Source organism: Notolepis coatsorum (genome assembly GCF_963971535.1).
Source record: "Notolepis coatsorum genome assembly, chromosome: 4".
Lineage (NCBI taxonomy): Eukaryota > Metazoa > Chordata > Actinopteri > Aulopiformes > Paralepididae > Notolepis > Notolepis coatsorum.
Window position 1 is genome coordinate 180,163,293 of NC_140168.1, and position 16,578 is coordinate 180,179,870.

Sequence of the window (16,578 nt, forward strand, 5' to 3'; positions counted from 1 at the left end):
CACTTCCTGATTCTACTGCGCAGGCGCACCAACCGACCTGTAGGAGTCGCTGTCCACAACGCCCGATCCCCACCCATCAGTTTCCCACCCCCTAATACGGCCAATGTGTATTAGTATGAACGACCAGCTAAACTGAAAGCAATGTGGAGCGCTGGGCTCGAACAGGCGAGCCCAGCGTCTCTGCATTCGTGGCGAGCGCCTTGCCCACTACGCCACGTAGCCGCCTTGATGTAGGATTTTTTTTGGCTACCCCACACTTTTAGGTTGCATTCACACCAGAGTTGTTTGGTCCGCTTTAAACGCACCAGAGTTTGTTTCCTCGGATAGTCCGCTTGGTTTGGGGTGGTGTGAAAGCTCATTCAAACTCTGGTGCGGACCAAACGCAAGACCAAATATAGGAAGTGACCCGATAAACTGTGCATCTTGAGTAGAAGGGGAAAAAAACAAACACCTCGGCGCGCACTGCAAAACAAGCATGCGTGGAACATGTCTCGTGGACAAAAAAAACTGCGTCAGCATTTCAGCAATATATGAGAATAATGTGTGTGCGCTGGGCTGCTCCAGGGAATAATGTGGTGTGTGTGTGTGTATGTGTGTGCGCTGGGCTGCTTCGCAGAATAATGTGGTGTGTGTGTGTATGTGTGTGCGCTGGGCTGCTTCGCAGAATAATGTGGTGTGTGTGTGTATGTGTGTGCGCTGGGCTGCTTCGCAGAATAATGTGGTGTGTGTGTATGTGTGTGCGCTGGGCTGCTTCGCAGAATAATGTGGTGTGTGTGTGTATGTGTGTGCGCTGGGCTGCTTCGCAGAATAATGTGGTGTGTGTGTATGTGTGTGTGCTGTAGAGCTGTCCCCGAAGCCTGTTTTTGGGATATATCCAATAGAAAAGGCGCCCTTTTCGATCGCGTGACATTGTTCAGAAAGTTTGGTGCACTTGACAAATTGCAGTGTGGAAGCAAACCGAACCAAATGAAGAATGCAACAATGTTGCAACTTCACCCCCCCGAATCGCACAGAGTCCACCAAACTATATGTGAAAGCGAATGTATTGCGTCATTTCAACGTGGAATTAAGGAATATCAAAATAAAATGTTGTTGCACTTGATCGTGCATATTTATTAGACAATTGTATTACAGCACTATGTTTTTTAAAACGAGGCATATTTAGGCAAAATATGTTGCCAAAAAAATTATAAAATGATTTTGTTATTTTTTTACTTGCCAATGCGCATTGTCACACACTACCCCACTTTGGGTCGCGACCCGTAGTTTGAGAACCGCTGCTCTAAAGCCAGAAACCAGAGAAGTGATAATCAATCTTGTGATGTCATCATGTATAAAGTCTGGAGCTGATCCTCTGGACCCACAGAATGTTTGTTTTATAGAACACTCACCTGGGTGCTCTCAGTGTCCTCTCTACAGTATGACATATTTCCCCATTCATTGTCTATGGAGCAGCATTAGACTTTATATATATATGATGATTGATGACATCACAGATTTCACCTTCAGCACTTCAGGAGAGAGAGTTGTTTGTAGTCACAAATATATTTTCACATTATCTCAGACCATAGGAATAAAACGTACAAATCCGTAAAAACGAAGCGTAGTTCCCCCTTTAACCCTTGCACTGCCACCCTACAGAAGGTTAACCCTTTACTATCACACTACCGACGGTAGCGGTGATAGTAAAGGGTTAACCTTCTGTAGTTGGCAGTGAAAGGGTTAACCTGCTGTTGTGTGGCAGTGAAAGGGTTAACCTTCTGTGTATTGTCACAGTGAAAGGGTTAACCGTTTGGTAGTGTGGCAGTGAAAGGGTTAAATGCTCCACTAGTAGCTAACGATGGTCTGTACTCACTCTCACACACAGCACCGATGGGGCTCCAGGTGAGGTCCGGCCGACAGGTGACAGTCCCGGCGCCTCTGGTCTGCTGGCCCTTGGGGCAGGTCACCGGGACGGACTGGCCCACGTGGAACACCTGCTGCTGGGGGCCGTTCCCACCGCTGCCCGGCCTCCAGCCTGGAGGAGCTGTGCAGGACTTGGCTGAGGGAGAGGGAGATTAGTGGCGGATTATAGCTTTTATTATCGTTTTATAGGAGTTTTTTTTACCGGTGATTCAGATTTGTATTTGATTTGATATCTTTATTTCGAACATGTAAATACAAACAATATAAAATAAAAACAAATCATTGATCTATAGCATGAACATGAAAGAAATCAAATAAAAATGTAAACACCCGTGAATGTCAAATCCCTTCCTCATCCCTGTACCTCGTGAAAATTATTTCTTTATAATTCAGTTTGAATTGTCTCATGTTTGGACATTGCTTTAGCACCACATTCAGACTGTTCCACAGTTTCACTCCACATATTGAAATGCAGTGTCTTCTCCTGGTAGTGCGTACACTAAGAACTTTTAAATTGATTCTCCCCTCAGATTATAACCCCCCTCTCTATCAAAGAACAGTTCTTGAATGTTTCCTGTAAGTACATTACCTTTTGCTTTATACATTAATTGTGCTGTTTTAAATTCCACAAGATCATTTAACTTGAATGTTTTTGACTTTAAAAATAATAAGTTTGTGTGATCACGATAACCTGCAATGTGAACTATCCTTATGGCTCTTTCTTGGAGTATAAAAAGTGGTACTTCAAATTAGCTCTGAAATTTTGAAATTATGCTATTTTCTATACCTCCCCGGTGTTGAATGAAACCATATTTCACATTAGAGCTAATTATTTTCTGTGTGACGTTTGTACATGCTGTTTCTAAACAGAACTGAAACATATTCCGATGGATTTTCCCTAAATAAATATGCATAAACATGTAGAAATTCATCTGTAAAGAATCCAGTTCAGTGATTTCACAACTTTTATTAGGACATTTTGATGCACTAAGTGTTCATTGCTTTACCAAAACTGTATAATGTACTGATTGGCATTGTTTATTTTACCCACCCCTCACCCTTATATACACACACACACACACACACACACACACACACACACACACACACACACACACACACACACACACACACACACACACACACACACACACACGCACACACACACGTCAGTGTATGTTGAATGTCAAGCTGTGAAAGATGAGAACACTGTAAAGTAAGCTTTTAAGCCGCGGCTGAACAATAAGACAACAGCCGATTGACCCGTCTCAAACCCCGCCCCCTCTCTCCTCCAATCACAGCTGTCGCTATCCCCGCAAAATCAACCCCTATGAAAACAAAAGTAAAGTCGTCCAGAGGACTGCTCCGCTGTGAGCTGCTCCAGGGTTGGGTTGACTTGTATAAATGGGGAAATACCCTTTTCAGATTTGTCCCATAGCAACTCAAAATACAGGTCTATTTAACCAACGTTTAGATGACCTAACAGTTTACATTGTAAATATAGCTTTAATGGTAATAAAATGCAATTTTTCAGGTCCAGCTGTTGTATACCATCAGTCCTTGTATCAAGAGGTCAGTCATTCCAACCTTAGAGTGAGAAATTACTCTTTGGTTTTCATTGGTGGGGGGCTGTATGCACACACAGTTATTGTTATGGTTTGAACCGACCCCAATCGCACAACACAAGACAGGTATGAGAGTAAGCCAAAACAGGGCAAATATTTATTATAGAACAAAAAGCGGCACAGTCCCTTTAAGGGAGAACACAAAAACACTAGAGTCAAGGAAATATGGAAAATGCGGCACTGTGCCTTTAAGAGGCGAACAGGCTAAGGGACTAAGGCTAAGGGCCAGGGCTAAGTGTCAGGGCCAGGACCAGGGGCACTGGGGAGGGGGACAGGGACAGAGGCCCGGAGAGGCGGGCTGGAGACAGGGACAGAGAACAGGGTTAAGGCTTGGACAGGGCGAGGGCCAGAGCTGCTTACAGGGATGAGGACAGGGTTCCGACGGCGGAGGCCTGGCACGGGGACAGGGGCCCGACGGCGGAGGCCTGGCACGGGAACAGGGGCCCGACGGCGGAGGCCTGGCACAGGGACAGGGGCCTGACGGCGGGGGCCTGGCACGGGGACAGGGGCCCGACGGCGGAGGCCTGGCACGGGGACAGGGGCCCGACAGCGGGGGCCGGGCACGGAGATCCTCCTCCCGTCCTCGGATGCTGCAGACGGGCAGCGCAGAACAAAGGGGGTCCCAGGGGACCGGGATGGGAACACGCCGTCCTCCCGTGGAATACTAGGGAGCGACGACGAGCCTCACCCCAGGAACGAGGATCACGAAGAGACGCCTTCCTCCCGTGGAATCGGGAGCGATGGCGAGCCGCCTTGACGTCTGGAGTGGGAACACTGGAAAACCTCCCGTAGAGAATTAGAGAGCGAAGACGGTGTCCAACTCCAGGCAAACGGCGACAGGTGGTGATGGCTGGCACGTCGTCTCACGCCGGAGACGCGGCAGGTGATGGTAACGTACAGGATGGTAACGTACAGAACTCCATGAACACAGAGTGTACACAGATACAGATACAGAACGAACACAGAGTCCAGAACACAGAACGACCCGACAAGGACTGGAGGGGAGTCTGCAACCTATGTACTCTCCCGAGGTGATTGCAAACTCCCAACAGGTGCGTGAAGGTAGAGGATCAAGGATGTCCAAGGGTGGGGGCTGGTGAAGAGTAGAGGAGAGTAAATCATCGCAAGGGTGGGGGCTGGTGAAGAGTAGAGGAGAGTAGACAGGGAAAACACAGGAAAAAGGTCCAGGGACAGGCGAATCCTCACAGTTAAACCCATAGATATAGAATAATGCATAGATATAAGGAAGGATAGGAAGTATTGCTTCCCCCCCCAGAGAAATTATTGATACATGAATTGATCATTTCAAAATAAAAGCCTGCAACACCTAGTGGCTGACTGTTATCTATATAGCACCTTTAATACTCTTCCAGGGAAAACCTGTCTGTGTTGTATTGCATGTTAAAGTGCTATTGATGTTGATTATAGTGTGATTGTCCGTGTCCGTGTGTGTGTGTGTGTCTGTGTGTGTGTGTGTGTGTGTGTGTGTGTGTGTGTGTGTGTGTGTGTGTGTGTGTGTGTGTGTGCGCGTGTGTGTGTTCCGAGACTCTTACGTTGGCAGGTGGGGGGCGGTGAGCTCCAAGTGTTATTTTCTAGACACACCACCAGAGATTGTCCCAGTAGGCTGTAGCCTTTATCACACTGGAACTCAACAGCACGTCCAGTGGTCAGACTGTGTTCCAACACCTTGCCATTGATAACCTCCTCTGGGATCACACAACCCTCAGCCACTAAGGAGAAGTAGGGGGGGGGAGCAAAACAGTCACACAATCACATCACAAATGCTATTAATGAGTCACTCTTTCTCCTATCTTCTCTTGGATGTATCACTCTTGCCTGAGTCTCAGGGGGCCCGTTTTGAGATCAAATATGGGGCCCTTATCTTATATTATAACAACCAATGAAAATATAATGTGTTAGGCAAATTTGCACATACTGTAAGGCAGGAAGCTACTGTAGCCACTGTGCCAAACTCACCACGACGCAGCTCAACTAGACCCTGGAGTTTACATTACTTTTATGTCAGGAGCAAGGTTTCTTCTTCTAGGTGAAAGACTTTGTCAGCAAACATCTTTCTGTGTTGGCGATGTGCCCTCTCAAGAGGTTCCACAGTGCATCACCTATCCACACTGGAACAGTGCATCACCTATCCACACTGGAACAGTGCATCACCTATCCACACAGTGTAAGCCAGTGTTGTAGTACTCGAGTCCTGGACTGATTTTCAGGACTCGTGACTCGACTTGGACTTGAGCACTGATGACTCGGACTTGGACTCAAGCATTGACTGCTTTCGGACTCGGAAGGTGCAGACAAGGACTCGGACTTGTTTTATTTTTTCTTGTTTTTTTTTTTTTATAATTTTTTTTGGCGTTTTTATCGTTTTGTTTCTACTGGGCAGTCCAGTAGATAGAGACAGAGGAGGAATGGGAGACAGAGTGGGGGGAAGACATTCGGCAAATAACGACGGGTTCGGGAATCGAACCCGGGTCGGCCGTGTCGCGGTTGAGCGCGCTATGTGGTTCGCCACTGGGGCGGCCCTAGGACTCGGACTTGTTAATTGATAAATACAGTTATTTATTTAAAATAAAATGTGTAATAGGCCCTAATCATTTGGCATAAGATATTGATGGCTTTAATACCGTAACATTATTTAATTTCGTGCAAGGGCAGACACGTGTGTTCCACCTACATGCGGATGTTGATACCCTCATGTTCAGTAATCAGTACTTAAGATGCCAAACGAGACGCCCCGAATACACCAAATTCCAACAAGAGCACTGCTAGATGTTCGATATGTAAACAAACTATTGAAGAGAAGACCGGGACAACCTCAAACTTCAACAGACATCTGTTGAGTGGACTCAACCTTGATGACTTGGATTCGGACTCGGACTCGGACTAGGGTAATGGGGACTCGACTCGGACTCGACTCTGGCTCTTCTTTAGTGACTCGGACTCGAACACTGGGGACTTGAGACTCGACGGGGACTGTCAGTCCGCGGCCCTGCTAGCGAGTGGGGCCCGTTTCAGTTGGAACGGGTGAAACATAGCTAAGGCCGCCTATGACACTTGTTAACCGTGAAGTTCCGATCAGTTCAAACTAAGTGTAGCCATAAGCCATTTATGCAGAGATAGCGATTAATCATTTGCACTTTGGATCACTTTTCTTATCAGGTATACTGATGTTTTCATCATGTGACATTTCTGACTGTTCCAGACGCAAGAGAGAGAGAGAGAGAGAGAGAGAGAGGAAACAAAGAGAGAGACAGAGGCAGGGAGGGAGAACACCTATTTAAACAGAGAAAGGCAAGAGAGAGAGATAGAGAGTAGAAAGAAAGAAGTGTAAAAGGATGAGTGAGTGATGGATGAGTGGGTGGGGGAGAGCAAACATTCAACATTTAAGAGTTCCGCTTCAGTTTGAAGGGAAGCTCTGTGGTTTTCTCCTCACACCTCATCATTCAGGACATGGTTTACTGGAAAGACAGCGCGTCGCAACCTCCCTTTTCCACGGAAGGAACCTGTGGTGGCCAGCTGCCAAACCACTCACTATCAAACTGTCAAACCATGATGTTCTCGGGAACTGCATGCTGGAGCAGCTCAGGAGGGGCTACTGGACGCGGGTTCCAGGAACACTATGTGGCAGAGCTAGAAATGTGTCATCCGTAAACAGGAAGCTAGCGGGGGGTGAAAGTTCATCGATTCACACTTTTTTTTTTTTTTTACTTTTTTTTGAACTTCTGTCGTACTTGATCTGCGATTGAAAACCCATGTTTACCTGTTGTCTAGTCTTAGTCCCTGTATCGAGAGCTCTGTCAATCAACTAGAGGATTCATTTAGGTGGTGGGGCTATTTCTTTGTTTAGGTTTGGATCACTGATTGGGCTTTTAAGCCCTCCAGTGTTCATTCTTAAAGGGGAACTATCTTATAAATGGCCTTTTTCAGTGTTTAGCATTGTTTCCTAGCTATGTGAACTTATATTAATATGATCTATGTCTCAAAATGCTCATATTGGCGCATTCTTCCAATTCTCCTCTCACAATATTCACCCTCACTGAACTGAGTCATTTGAAAATGTGCGCGATGTGTGATGTCAGAGAGACACCGCTGCATGTTAATGTTCAGGCGGCGGGACCCGGCGCAGTGGTTTAGGAGCCCAGGCTCAAAACGGCTCGAAAAATGCAGTTTTTGAGGACTTGATTAGAAATACAAAACAATTAATAAAAAAAATATATATATTACAGAGGTGTTCCATAGACTCACACGAATTGTGTAAAAGTGCCCAAATAGTGAAAGAAATAGTAAAATAGTTCCCCTTTAAAGGTCTTTGATGACTTAACCAGCTGATGAAATTAAATCTGAACAAATACAAATTTATATTTTTATTCTGGGAGCAGGAATAATATTCCGACTTTAGTATGAAGACGTGAGTAAGACTGAAACCAACACAAAAACAAACCACAGCTGAGGAAGCAACTCTGAAAGCATAGTTTAGCAAGTTCCTGGTGACTTCACACTGGAAGAAGAACTACTGTCAACAGAAATATAGTTTGGCTAATTAACATTACTTGGAAGAAGTAGTTCAAACCATCTGATCGTATCTACATATTCAATCTAATACATAATTAGAACAAAATACAATACTAAATGTGTGACGGAAAAAAAAAACACTCTTTCTTCCAGTATGGCTGCCTGTAACCGTTGGTAACCCCTTTCAAAAGAAAATGCTTAATTTCTGTGCAGTGGTAGGGTAGGTAAACTGGAAAAACATGATCTTACTGTTCCACTGAGACTTGCTTGCAACATAAGACACCACATTGTTGTGTTTTTGTCGATAAATCCCTCATATATCAACACATGGCAACTGCTGTTTTGCACATAGCAACCGTTGTCTCTTCTACTGCCATGTACAAAACAATGTATGTTACAGGCAGCCATGCTGGAAGAAAGAGAACTACACAAACATTCCTTGCAAGGCCTCTATTGCCCATTCACACTTAAACATCTGTCTACCAGTCGGACGTGAACCAACACCACGTAAGCTAGCGGGTGTGACACCGACAATCGACAGATGACTTCATGGCTTGACGTGTGTAGATAATACAGAATACGCTACCAAATACTTTTAGTTGCACCCTCGTCTCAGTCCGAGTACAGCGCGAGTGACCTATCTCAAACTCCGCCCGCCGCCTTTTCTTGATCCTCCAATAACAACCTTTGCTTTCCTCGGACGAGGAAGGAGGAAGGCAACGGCTGCAGATTAGTGGGATGGAGGAAGGAGGGCGGGGTTTGAGACAGGTCAAGCGCCGCTCTCGCCGCTGCTACCTCGTGTTGGCCTCCGTCCGTACCTTCACACGTGGGCGCGGGCAGACTCCACGTGCCGTCGGCCAGACAGGTGAGGGCGTGTGGGCCAAGCAGCCGCAGGCCGGGGCTGCACACATAGCTGGCGTTGCTCAGGTAGGCGTCTCCTGTGGTCTGGACCAGTGCATTCTTTACCAAGGGAACAGGCCCACAGGACAGTGCTGCGAGGGAGTAGAGAGAGCAGTATTCAGCGGCTCTGGGAGATGGGTGTGGTGTTTACTCACTCATAAATTCACACACACACATGCACGTGCACACACACACACACACACACACACACACACTCACATACACACACACACCCATACACACACACACACACACACACATACACACACACACACACGCACACACACACACACACATACACACACACACACACACACACACACACACACACACACACACACACACACACACACACACACACACACACACACACACACACACACACACACACACACACACACACACACACACACACACACACACACACACACACACACACACCTACCAACACACTCAGGCTGCGTTCCACTCCATGTCCTGTCTCCTTGACATGTCTGAATAGAGTCTCCCTGCAACAGAGGAAATCATTATGTCAAGGAGGATGTGCATGTGCCTGTGTCTGTGTGTGTGTGTGTGTGTGTGTGTGTGTGTGTGTGTGTGTGTGTGTGTGTGTGTGTGTGTGTGTGTGTGTGTGTGTGTGTGTGTGTGTGTGTGTGTGTGTGTCTGTCTGTCTGTCTGTCTGTCTGTCTGTCTGTCTGTCTGTCTGTCTGTCTGTCTGTCTGTCTGTCTGTCTGTCTGTCTGTCTGTCTGTCTGTCTGTCTGTCTGTCTGTCTGTCTGTCTGTCTGTCTGTCTGTCTGTCTGTCTGTCTGTCTGTCTGTCTGTCTGTCTGTCTGTGTGCGTGCGTGTGCATCTGTGTGTGTGTAGATATACAGTAGCAGCACATTAAGCCTCTAGCGAGTGACTCAGCTCTTTCTGTCAGCATTGCGACCCACTCCCTCCCGCACAGAGCTCTGGACCAACCATGTGACCTTGTGTAAATCCGAGCACCCAGCCCTGCAGCCGCACTGCCAGCTGCCACGGTGACAGGGCACCTCGCAGCACATCAATAGAGGGGGAAAGGCTTGTCGGACGTGGGAAAAGAAAGACCGCAAGAAGGTTGCGAAGATTGAAATGGCAGGATTTTTTATTACAGCCCAATAAACATGTTTTGTGTCTCTGAAAGGAGAGTCTGTCCGACCACCTGTTATCACACAGGAGAATAATAATGAATATGCTGTATGACTCTCGAAGACGACGGACTGGTATTGATTGAATACGTTAAATTATGCTCCCATAATGGTGATATTAAATCAATCAGGAAACCTTCTTAGAGATCTATATTTATCTGTTTTTTAAGATAAAAAAAGGGTCTTTGATGACTTAACCAGCTGAGGAAATGAAATCTGAACAAATACAAATTTATATTTTTATTCTGGGAGCAAGAATAATATTCCGACTTTAGTATGAAGACGTGAGTAAGACTGAAACCAACACAAAACAAACCACAGCTGAGGAAGCAACTCTGAAAGCATAGTTTAGCAAGTTCCTGGTGACTTCACACTGGAAGAAGAACTACAGCAAAGTTACTGTCAACAGAAATATAGTTTGGCCATTCACACTTAAACATCTGTCTACCAGTCGGACGTGAAGCAACACCACGTAAGCTAGCGGTTGGACAGATTCTTGGCTTGACGTGTAGATAATACAGAATACGCTACAGTTCTGGACTTCTCTTGCATTCCTGTCTTAGCCAGCTTCCAGAGAAGTTAAAGTTTCTTTATTAGTTGTCATACAGAAGTACAGAATACTTTTATACAAAATGCTTCTTTCTGTTACGCTCCAGAGACTGTGCTAGACAAAGGGATAAGTATAAAATAAAATAAGTATAGCAAGTATAAAATAGAAGTCACGTACGTCGTAGACAGTGGCGTCGTTAGCCCTGGGCTTCCGGGGCTTTAGCCCTGGGCTTCCGGGGCTTTAGCCCCGGATGTTTTTCTCCTAGCCCCGGATCTAAAAAAAAAAAAAAAAAAAATTGTTTACATTTTTTTTTTTTTTTTTTTTTTTATGTCAGCATCCCCATTGTCTTTGCTGAATGTTTGTTAGTGTTTGGTATTTTTTGTTGGTTTTTAGTACTTTTAAACATTTTTAGTAAGTAGTTTTCATTTGATCCTATAATTTTTCATTCACCGATTTGTGGACTTTTTCTTTAGTGTCCTGAAAGGCGCCTTATAAATCAAATGCATTATTATTATTATTATTATTATTATTATTATTATTATTATTATTATTATTATTATTATTATTATTATTATTATTATTATTATTATTATTATTATTATTATTATTATTATTATCATCATCATCCAGGAGGGAAAAGACACTTTGGATAGTAGGGACTGCATCTCTGCCTGTCCTGACCAGGAAACACTTTGCAACTGTGATCTTCTCTGGCAATAGTTGGATATTGTAATGTGTGGCGAGGGGTTGCAGCAATTCCACTGAGAGAAACTGGTCTGAGGCTGGTCTGAGGCTGTACATGCCTGTATGCCTCTCATAAGTTGTTATCCAACTCATGAGAACCTGCTCTCAAGCTCTGGATAGAACAGTCTCTGTCTCAGCTGATCTCCTGAGCTGAGGTCTGAGCTTGTGCCACAAGATGCCATTACATATGGCCTTTGTCCTGTCATACATGTCCACTGCCATCTCTGAGGTGCGATAACCTTTGAGTGTGTCCTGCACTGTGCTTTTAAATAGTACAGATAGGTATTGAAGATGTGCACTTTAACGCAGCAGCACTGGAGCCTCCATACCCATGTCCAGTGTCCACTGACAAAGACATGCTCATGATACTGTGATAAACTATAATAAGCTTTAATCGAACCCTGGTTAATTTCCTCGGATAGTCCGGTTGGTTTGGGGTGGTGTGAAAGCTCATTCACTCTTGCAAGTGAACCCTGCATTTGAGATGTGAATGCAAAGCGGACCAAAGGCAGGAAAATACCCAAAAATCTAATATCTTTTTTATGAGACTTTTTTTTTCGATTGCTTAAGCATGATTTTTAAAACGGGGCCCGGTGTTTCAAAACACACAATTAGCACAACCACACAGACAATTATCAGAACACCTCAGATCCTTTGCTAAATTAAACACTTGTCAAAACCATACACTAATTTAAAAAAACTACATTTTGTTACTATATGAAACACACGTTTTATATGACTTAATTCTGTTTGAACCAGTTACTCACACTGCTGTGCTTAACCTAAAACACATTTAGCTATTCTACTTCTCAGTGATTAGAGTACTGTAAGTGAAGTACGCAGAGAATGTGCAAATATACAATAAATTCACCAAACACTACACAAGACCAATGCTGTAGACTGATGAAAATATTATTTATTTATCTACATATACCCAAATCAATGATGCAGACTGCTGGAAAAAAAAACATTTTCTCTCCATATACCCAAATCAATGATGCAGACTGATGAAAATATAAATTTTCTCGCCATATAACCAAATCAGTCAACATTTCAACATGGAGAATCACAACAAAACATGTCCCAGTTTTCATGCTACTATGTGCATAACACTGTAAGCTCAGCAAATATCAGACAAACATAAAATACTGTATCCAGTAGGCCTACAGGTTAAAATTACAGTAAAACAAAAACAATTTTGAAAAAATTTAAATAGAGTACAGAAAATACTAGACATTATCTCTTTGCCTAGCTGGATCTGGCAAGATACTTTTTTGCTCTGTGTATTGTTTTGCAAAAAGTGTGAGGCTGACATTGTGCTTATAGAGGTGCAAATCTGGGCCTATGTTTTGCTCCTTGAGTGTAATGTTTTGATAATTGTGTAATACTTTTGATTTGAGTGTTTATGCAATTGAAGAAAACTGTAAAGACTAGAGATTAACTGTTTATTTCTTTTGTACATAGGCTGTGCATATGTTTGTTTGTTTGTTTATTTGCTTATGTGTATGATTCTTAACTGTTTTTATTTTGTTATTGGTGTATATGTGTGTATGTATGTACAGTATATGTATATATATATATGTGTATATATGTATATTTGTACTCCTGTTGGGGCCTCTTGGACCAGATCAATGTTTTATCTGGCTAAATAAAGGTTAAATAAATAAATAAGAAACTGATGATTTGGTCCTGTTAACTTTGAATTTTCTATGGGGACTGCCCAGATCCCTCTCATGGACATGGACCTCACTTTGAGAACCTCTAATGATTCTAGTTCTTCAGTATTCATCTCTAATTACTCTAAAATTGCGTATTACTGTGTTTAAAAAAAAAAGCCCCCAATGTTTTCTAACCCTAAAAACGCCCCTGGTCGTAGACACAAGTGTTCAGTATGTACATATGTACAATGTTCAATGCAGAGTAGAAGTAACTGAGTTACCATACAATATACTATACAATATACTAATTACAATATACTATATAGTGCAAAGCAGAAATGGGATGAGGTACAATTTAGGTACAATTTACAGTAAGGTGTACTGAGGTATGGGTTGTAGTGCAAATTCTTTGCCAATAAATATAAAGTGTGTTTAGGTGTTCTAAAGTGTGTAGAGTGGGTGCTGCAGTGAGTTGTTTGTTTAAGTGAGTGTGTGCGTGTGGATGTGTGTGCTGTGAGTGCTTTTGATGGTTGTTGCATAGTGTTATTGTTCATTGAGCAACCTGATGGCCTGGGGATAGAAGCTTCTTCTGAGTCTTTCTGTGCTTACCATGAGACTCCGGTATCGCTTGCCTGACCGCAGCAGTTCAAAGAGGCAGTTGTTTGGGTGGCTGGAGTCTTTGATAATTCTCTTAGCCTTACCCATGCACCGCTTGTTGTAAATGTTCTGGAGAGTGGGAAGCCCCCCTCCAATTGTGCATTCGGCTGAACGGGCCACTCTCTGTAGTCTGCTGCGGTCTTGTGCGGTGCTATTCCCAAACAGGAGGTGATATTGCCAGTCAGGATGCTCTCTATTGTGCATGAGTAGAAGTTCTTAAGGATCTTCTGACTGACTTGGAATTTCCATAGGCGACAGAACCCTCTCTGTCTATGCTGTATTGTATTTCATACCACTTATGTTGTATTAAAGTGTGTGTGTGTGTGTGTGTGAGTGTGAGTGTGAGTGTGAGTGTGAGTGTGAGTGTGTGTGTGTGTGTGTGTGTGTGTGTGTGTGTGCGTGTGTGCGTGTATGAGGGCCGATCTCAGTAGTACGCAAATGCTTTTCAGTAGCATACGAGACACATTTCAATATGTGACAGTGACGGTATATGACCTAAACGGCCCCTCATATGCGTGTGCGTGTGTTTGTGTGTGTGTGTGTGTGTGTGTGTGTGTGTGCGTGCGTATGTGTCATCAGAAGCCTGAAATGCTATAATGAGAACTAGGAGGAGGGGATTTGCAGGATATTAATACCGTAAGAGAGGATACGATATTGAATATCATGACACACTTATTTGAATAGAGAGAGATAGAAAAAAAGAGCGGGAGAGGAAGAAATGAGGGAAAGTTGGCGAAATTAAATAATTCTTAATTTGAAGAAAAGGTTTTATCATCACCACATCCACAACCAAATTGGGTTGAAAGACCATGCAACTATAACTTTGAATACGGTGTATACAGAGTAGCACACATAACCAAAAAGTACGCTTGTCTGAACATTTATGAGTTATCAGAAAAGTAAACAGACTATATTTTTTGCCTAAGGAAACCTTTTTGGCTGAGTTCATCGTTGTGTCCATGGACACAGTGAATAAACAGGGCTGCACAGATGCCGTGAAATTAAATTCTTTCATTTGAAAGGCTCTATTGTGAAAATTGCCTTTTTGTGCGTTTTGCATTGTATTTACAGAAAATGTTAAATATGTGCATTGGGCCTTTTCTGCAGTTCAGCTTGAAAGATATTACTGGTTTTTGTGATGATTATAACAGGACAATACAAGCAAAGAGTAATATACTGCATAGGAAGAGGCAAGGCCAGATTAAGAATTCAGAGGCCCCTGGGCCAGATTCTTGTGGAGGCCCCCCCCCACACCCACACACATACAGTGGCATTTTTATGTCACTAAAAAAAAGAGGCTGGATCCGTAACATTGTCCAACCAATCCTCCTGGTTTTCATGTTCAAGCACCGCCGGCGGCGGGCTGTCATCATCGCGGTCTGCCTCAGAGTCATTCGTGTTGGTGTTGGGGCTGGGCTGTGGAGATGCGGCGGGCGTATACAAACAGGTGGCAGCCACTGGTGGTGGTGGGCCGGCTGAACTAGAGGCTGCCGCTGCCTCTTCTCTGTCGCTAGCATCAATAATAATAACGTTAGCATTCTCATCCTCTCTGCCCGCGGCGCCTGGCTCAGCCTCTTTAACGTTGCTGCTACTACTAGTGCTAGCCAGGGGGCTATCCTCCTCCTTACCTGACGGGGTGAAAAAAGTAGTCGGTATTGTAACTGAGGGGTACAATTCCCTGACTGTATTAATAAGTATGGTATCATTAAACCACTACTGTCTTATGTACATTACTACTGGCCATACAGTACACAGGTATCTTATGATCAGGCATCTTACCCACAATGACTCGGTTCCACACAAAACTGGGTTTAAGTATTTATTAGCAGCAATGATAGTACATAATATACTTTACTTTGGATGCGCTTATAAGGCAAAGGAATGTGCGTAGGCAAATCAATAACGTATGTCCATTCTCATATTACGCAGGAGATAATAATACAACCTGAATCTTAGGAATTATATCTATGGTACTCTGGTAAGATAGCGGGAGATACTGGTAGGGTCCCTCCGGTCGTAAGCCAGCAAGGGGAGAGGATTTGTCGGTAGTAGAGTCTGGGTCAACGATGATAAAGAGACTCCAAGTACAGGAGACGGTGCAATAATATCTTGATCCGCAGACGAATACAGCTGTTCTCCATAGCATGCAGCTCCGCATGGAAGAAAGCTAGCCGGCCTCAGGCTTCTGAGAGGCGGGCTCGACGTGGCTCCTCACAGGGTAAATCCCACACAATTGTGGGTGTAGGCGATTCTCCGCTCCATCAATTACAGGACCAAAAGCAAATATAATCCAGCCGAAAAGGGCTATGCAGTCGTCGGTAGGTTATCCAGTGTACATGATCCACACGGTCCTCGTCTAGGGCTCCTCGGGTGAAAGCGCCAGGGTAAGCAGCCCAGCCTGGATAAGCACACTAGCTGGTACGAGGAAACGTTGGTGATGCTGGTCACTGTAGAACGGTAGCCGCACGATACACTATACATAAATAGACTATTACTGAATTAATAGAATAGGTCGAACTCGACGGTACAGCGTTAAACTCTGATACTTCAGTTATTAATTCGCACGCGGTCTCAATGCTCTATTTGGGGCCAAACAGGCCATACTTCACTGCACGTTGTATCGTGGGTGAGGCTTCAACTTATTGGGTAACTCTTAGACTAAGTGCTTCTGTATTCACCTGCGCCGTATTTATACGTTAGGTGAACAAACTAGTACCAGCTTTATTCCTGTCTCATATCCTTGCGCAGAACCGTTCATGTCCAGGCAAGTCTCTGGCGGTGACTTTGAACCAGACCTTGGAGGTATGGCAATGGCGCCCAAGGGACCGCTGTCCAATAGGAG

The 16,578-nt window shown here is 44.2% G+C and overlaps 1 protein-coding gene across 1 annotated transcript in view; it reads right to left on the reverse strand.

The window, feature by feature from the left end:
- Positions 1-16,578, reverse strand: part of LOC311227718 (sushi, von Willebrand factor type A, EGF and pentraxin domain-containing protein 1-like) — a gene marked incomplete at its 5' end in the record, with an annotated part of 184,332 nt that overhangs the window by 76,571 nt on the left and 91,183 nt on the right. Inside the window, 4 exon segments of the mRNA XM_084313483.1 lie at positions 1,856-2,041; positions 5,084-5,260; positions 8,879-9,052; positions 9,406-9,469. Coding sequence (XP_084169609.1) covers positions 1,856-2,041; positions 5,084-5,260; positions 8,879-9,052; positions 9,406-9,469 — 601 coding nt within the window.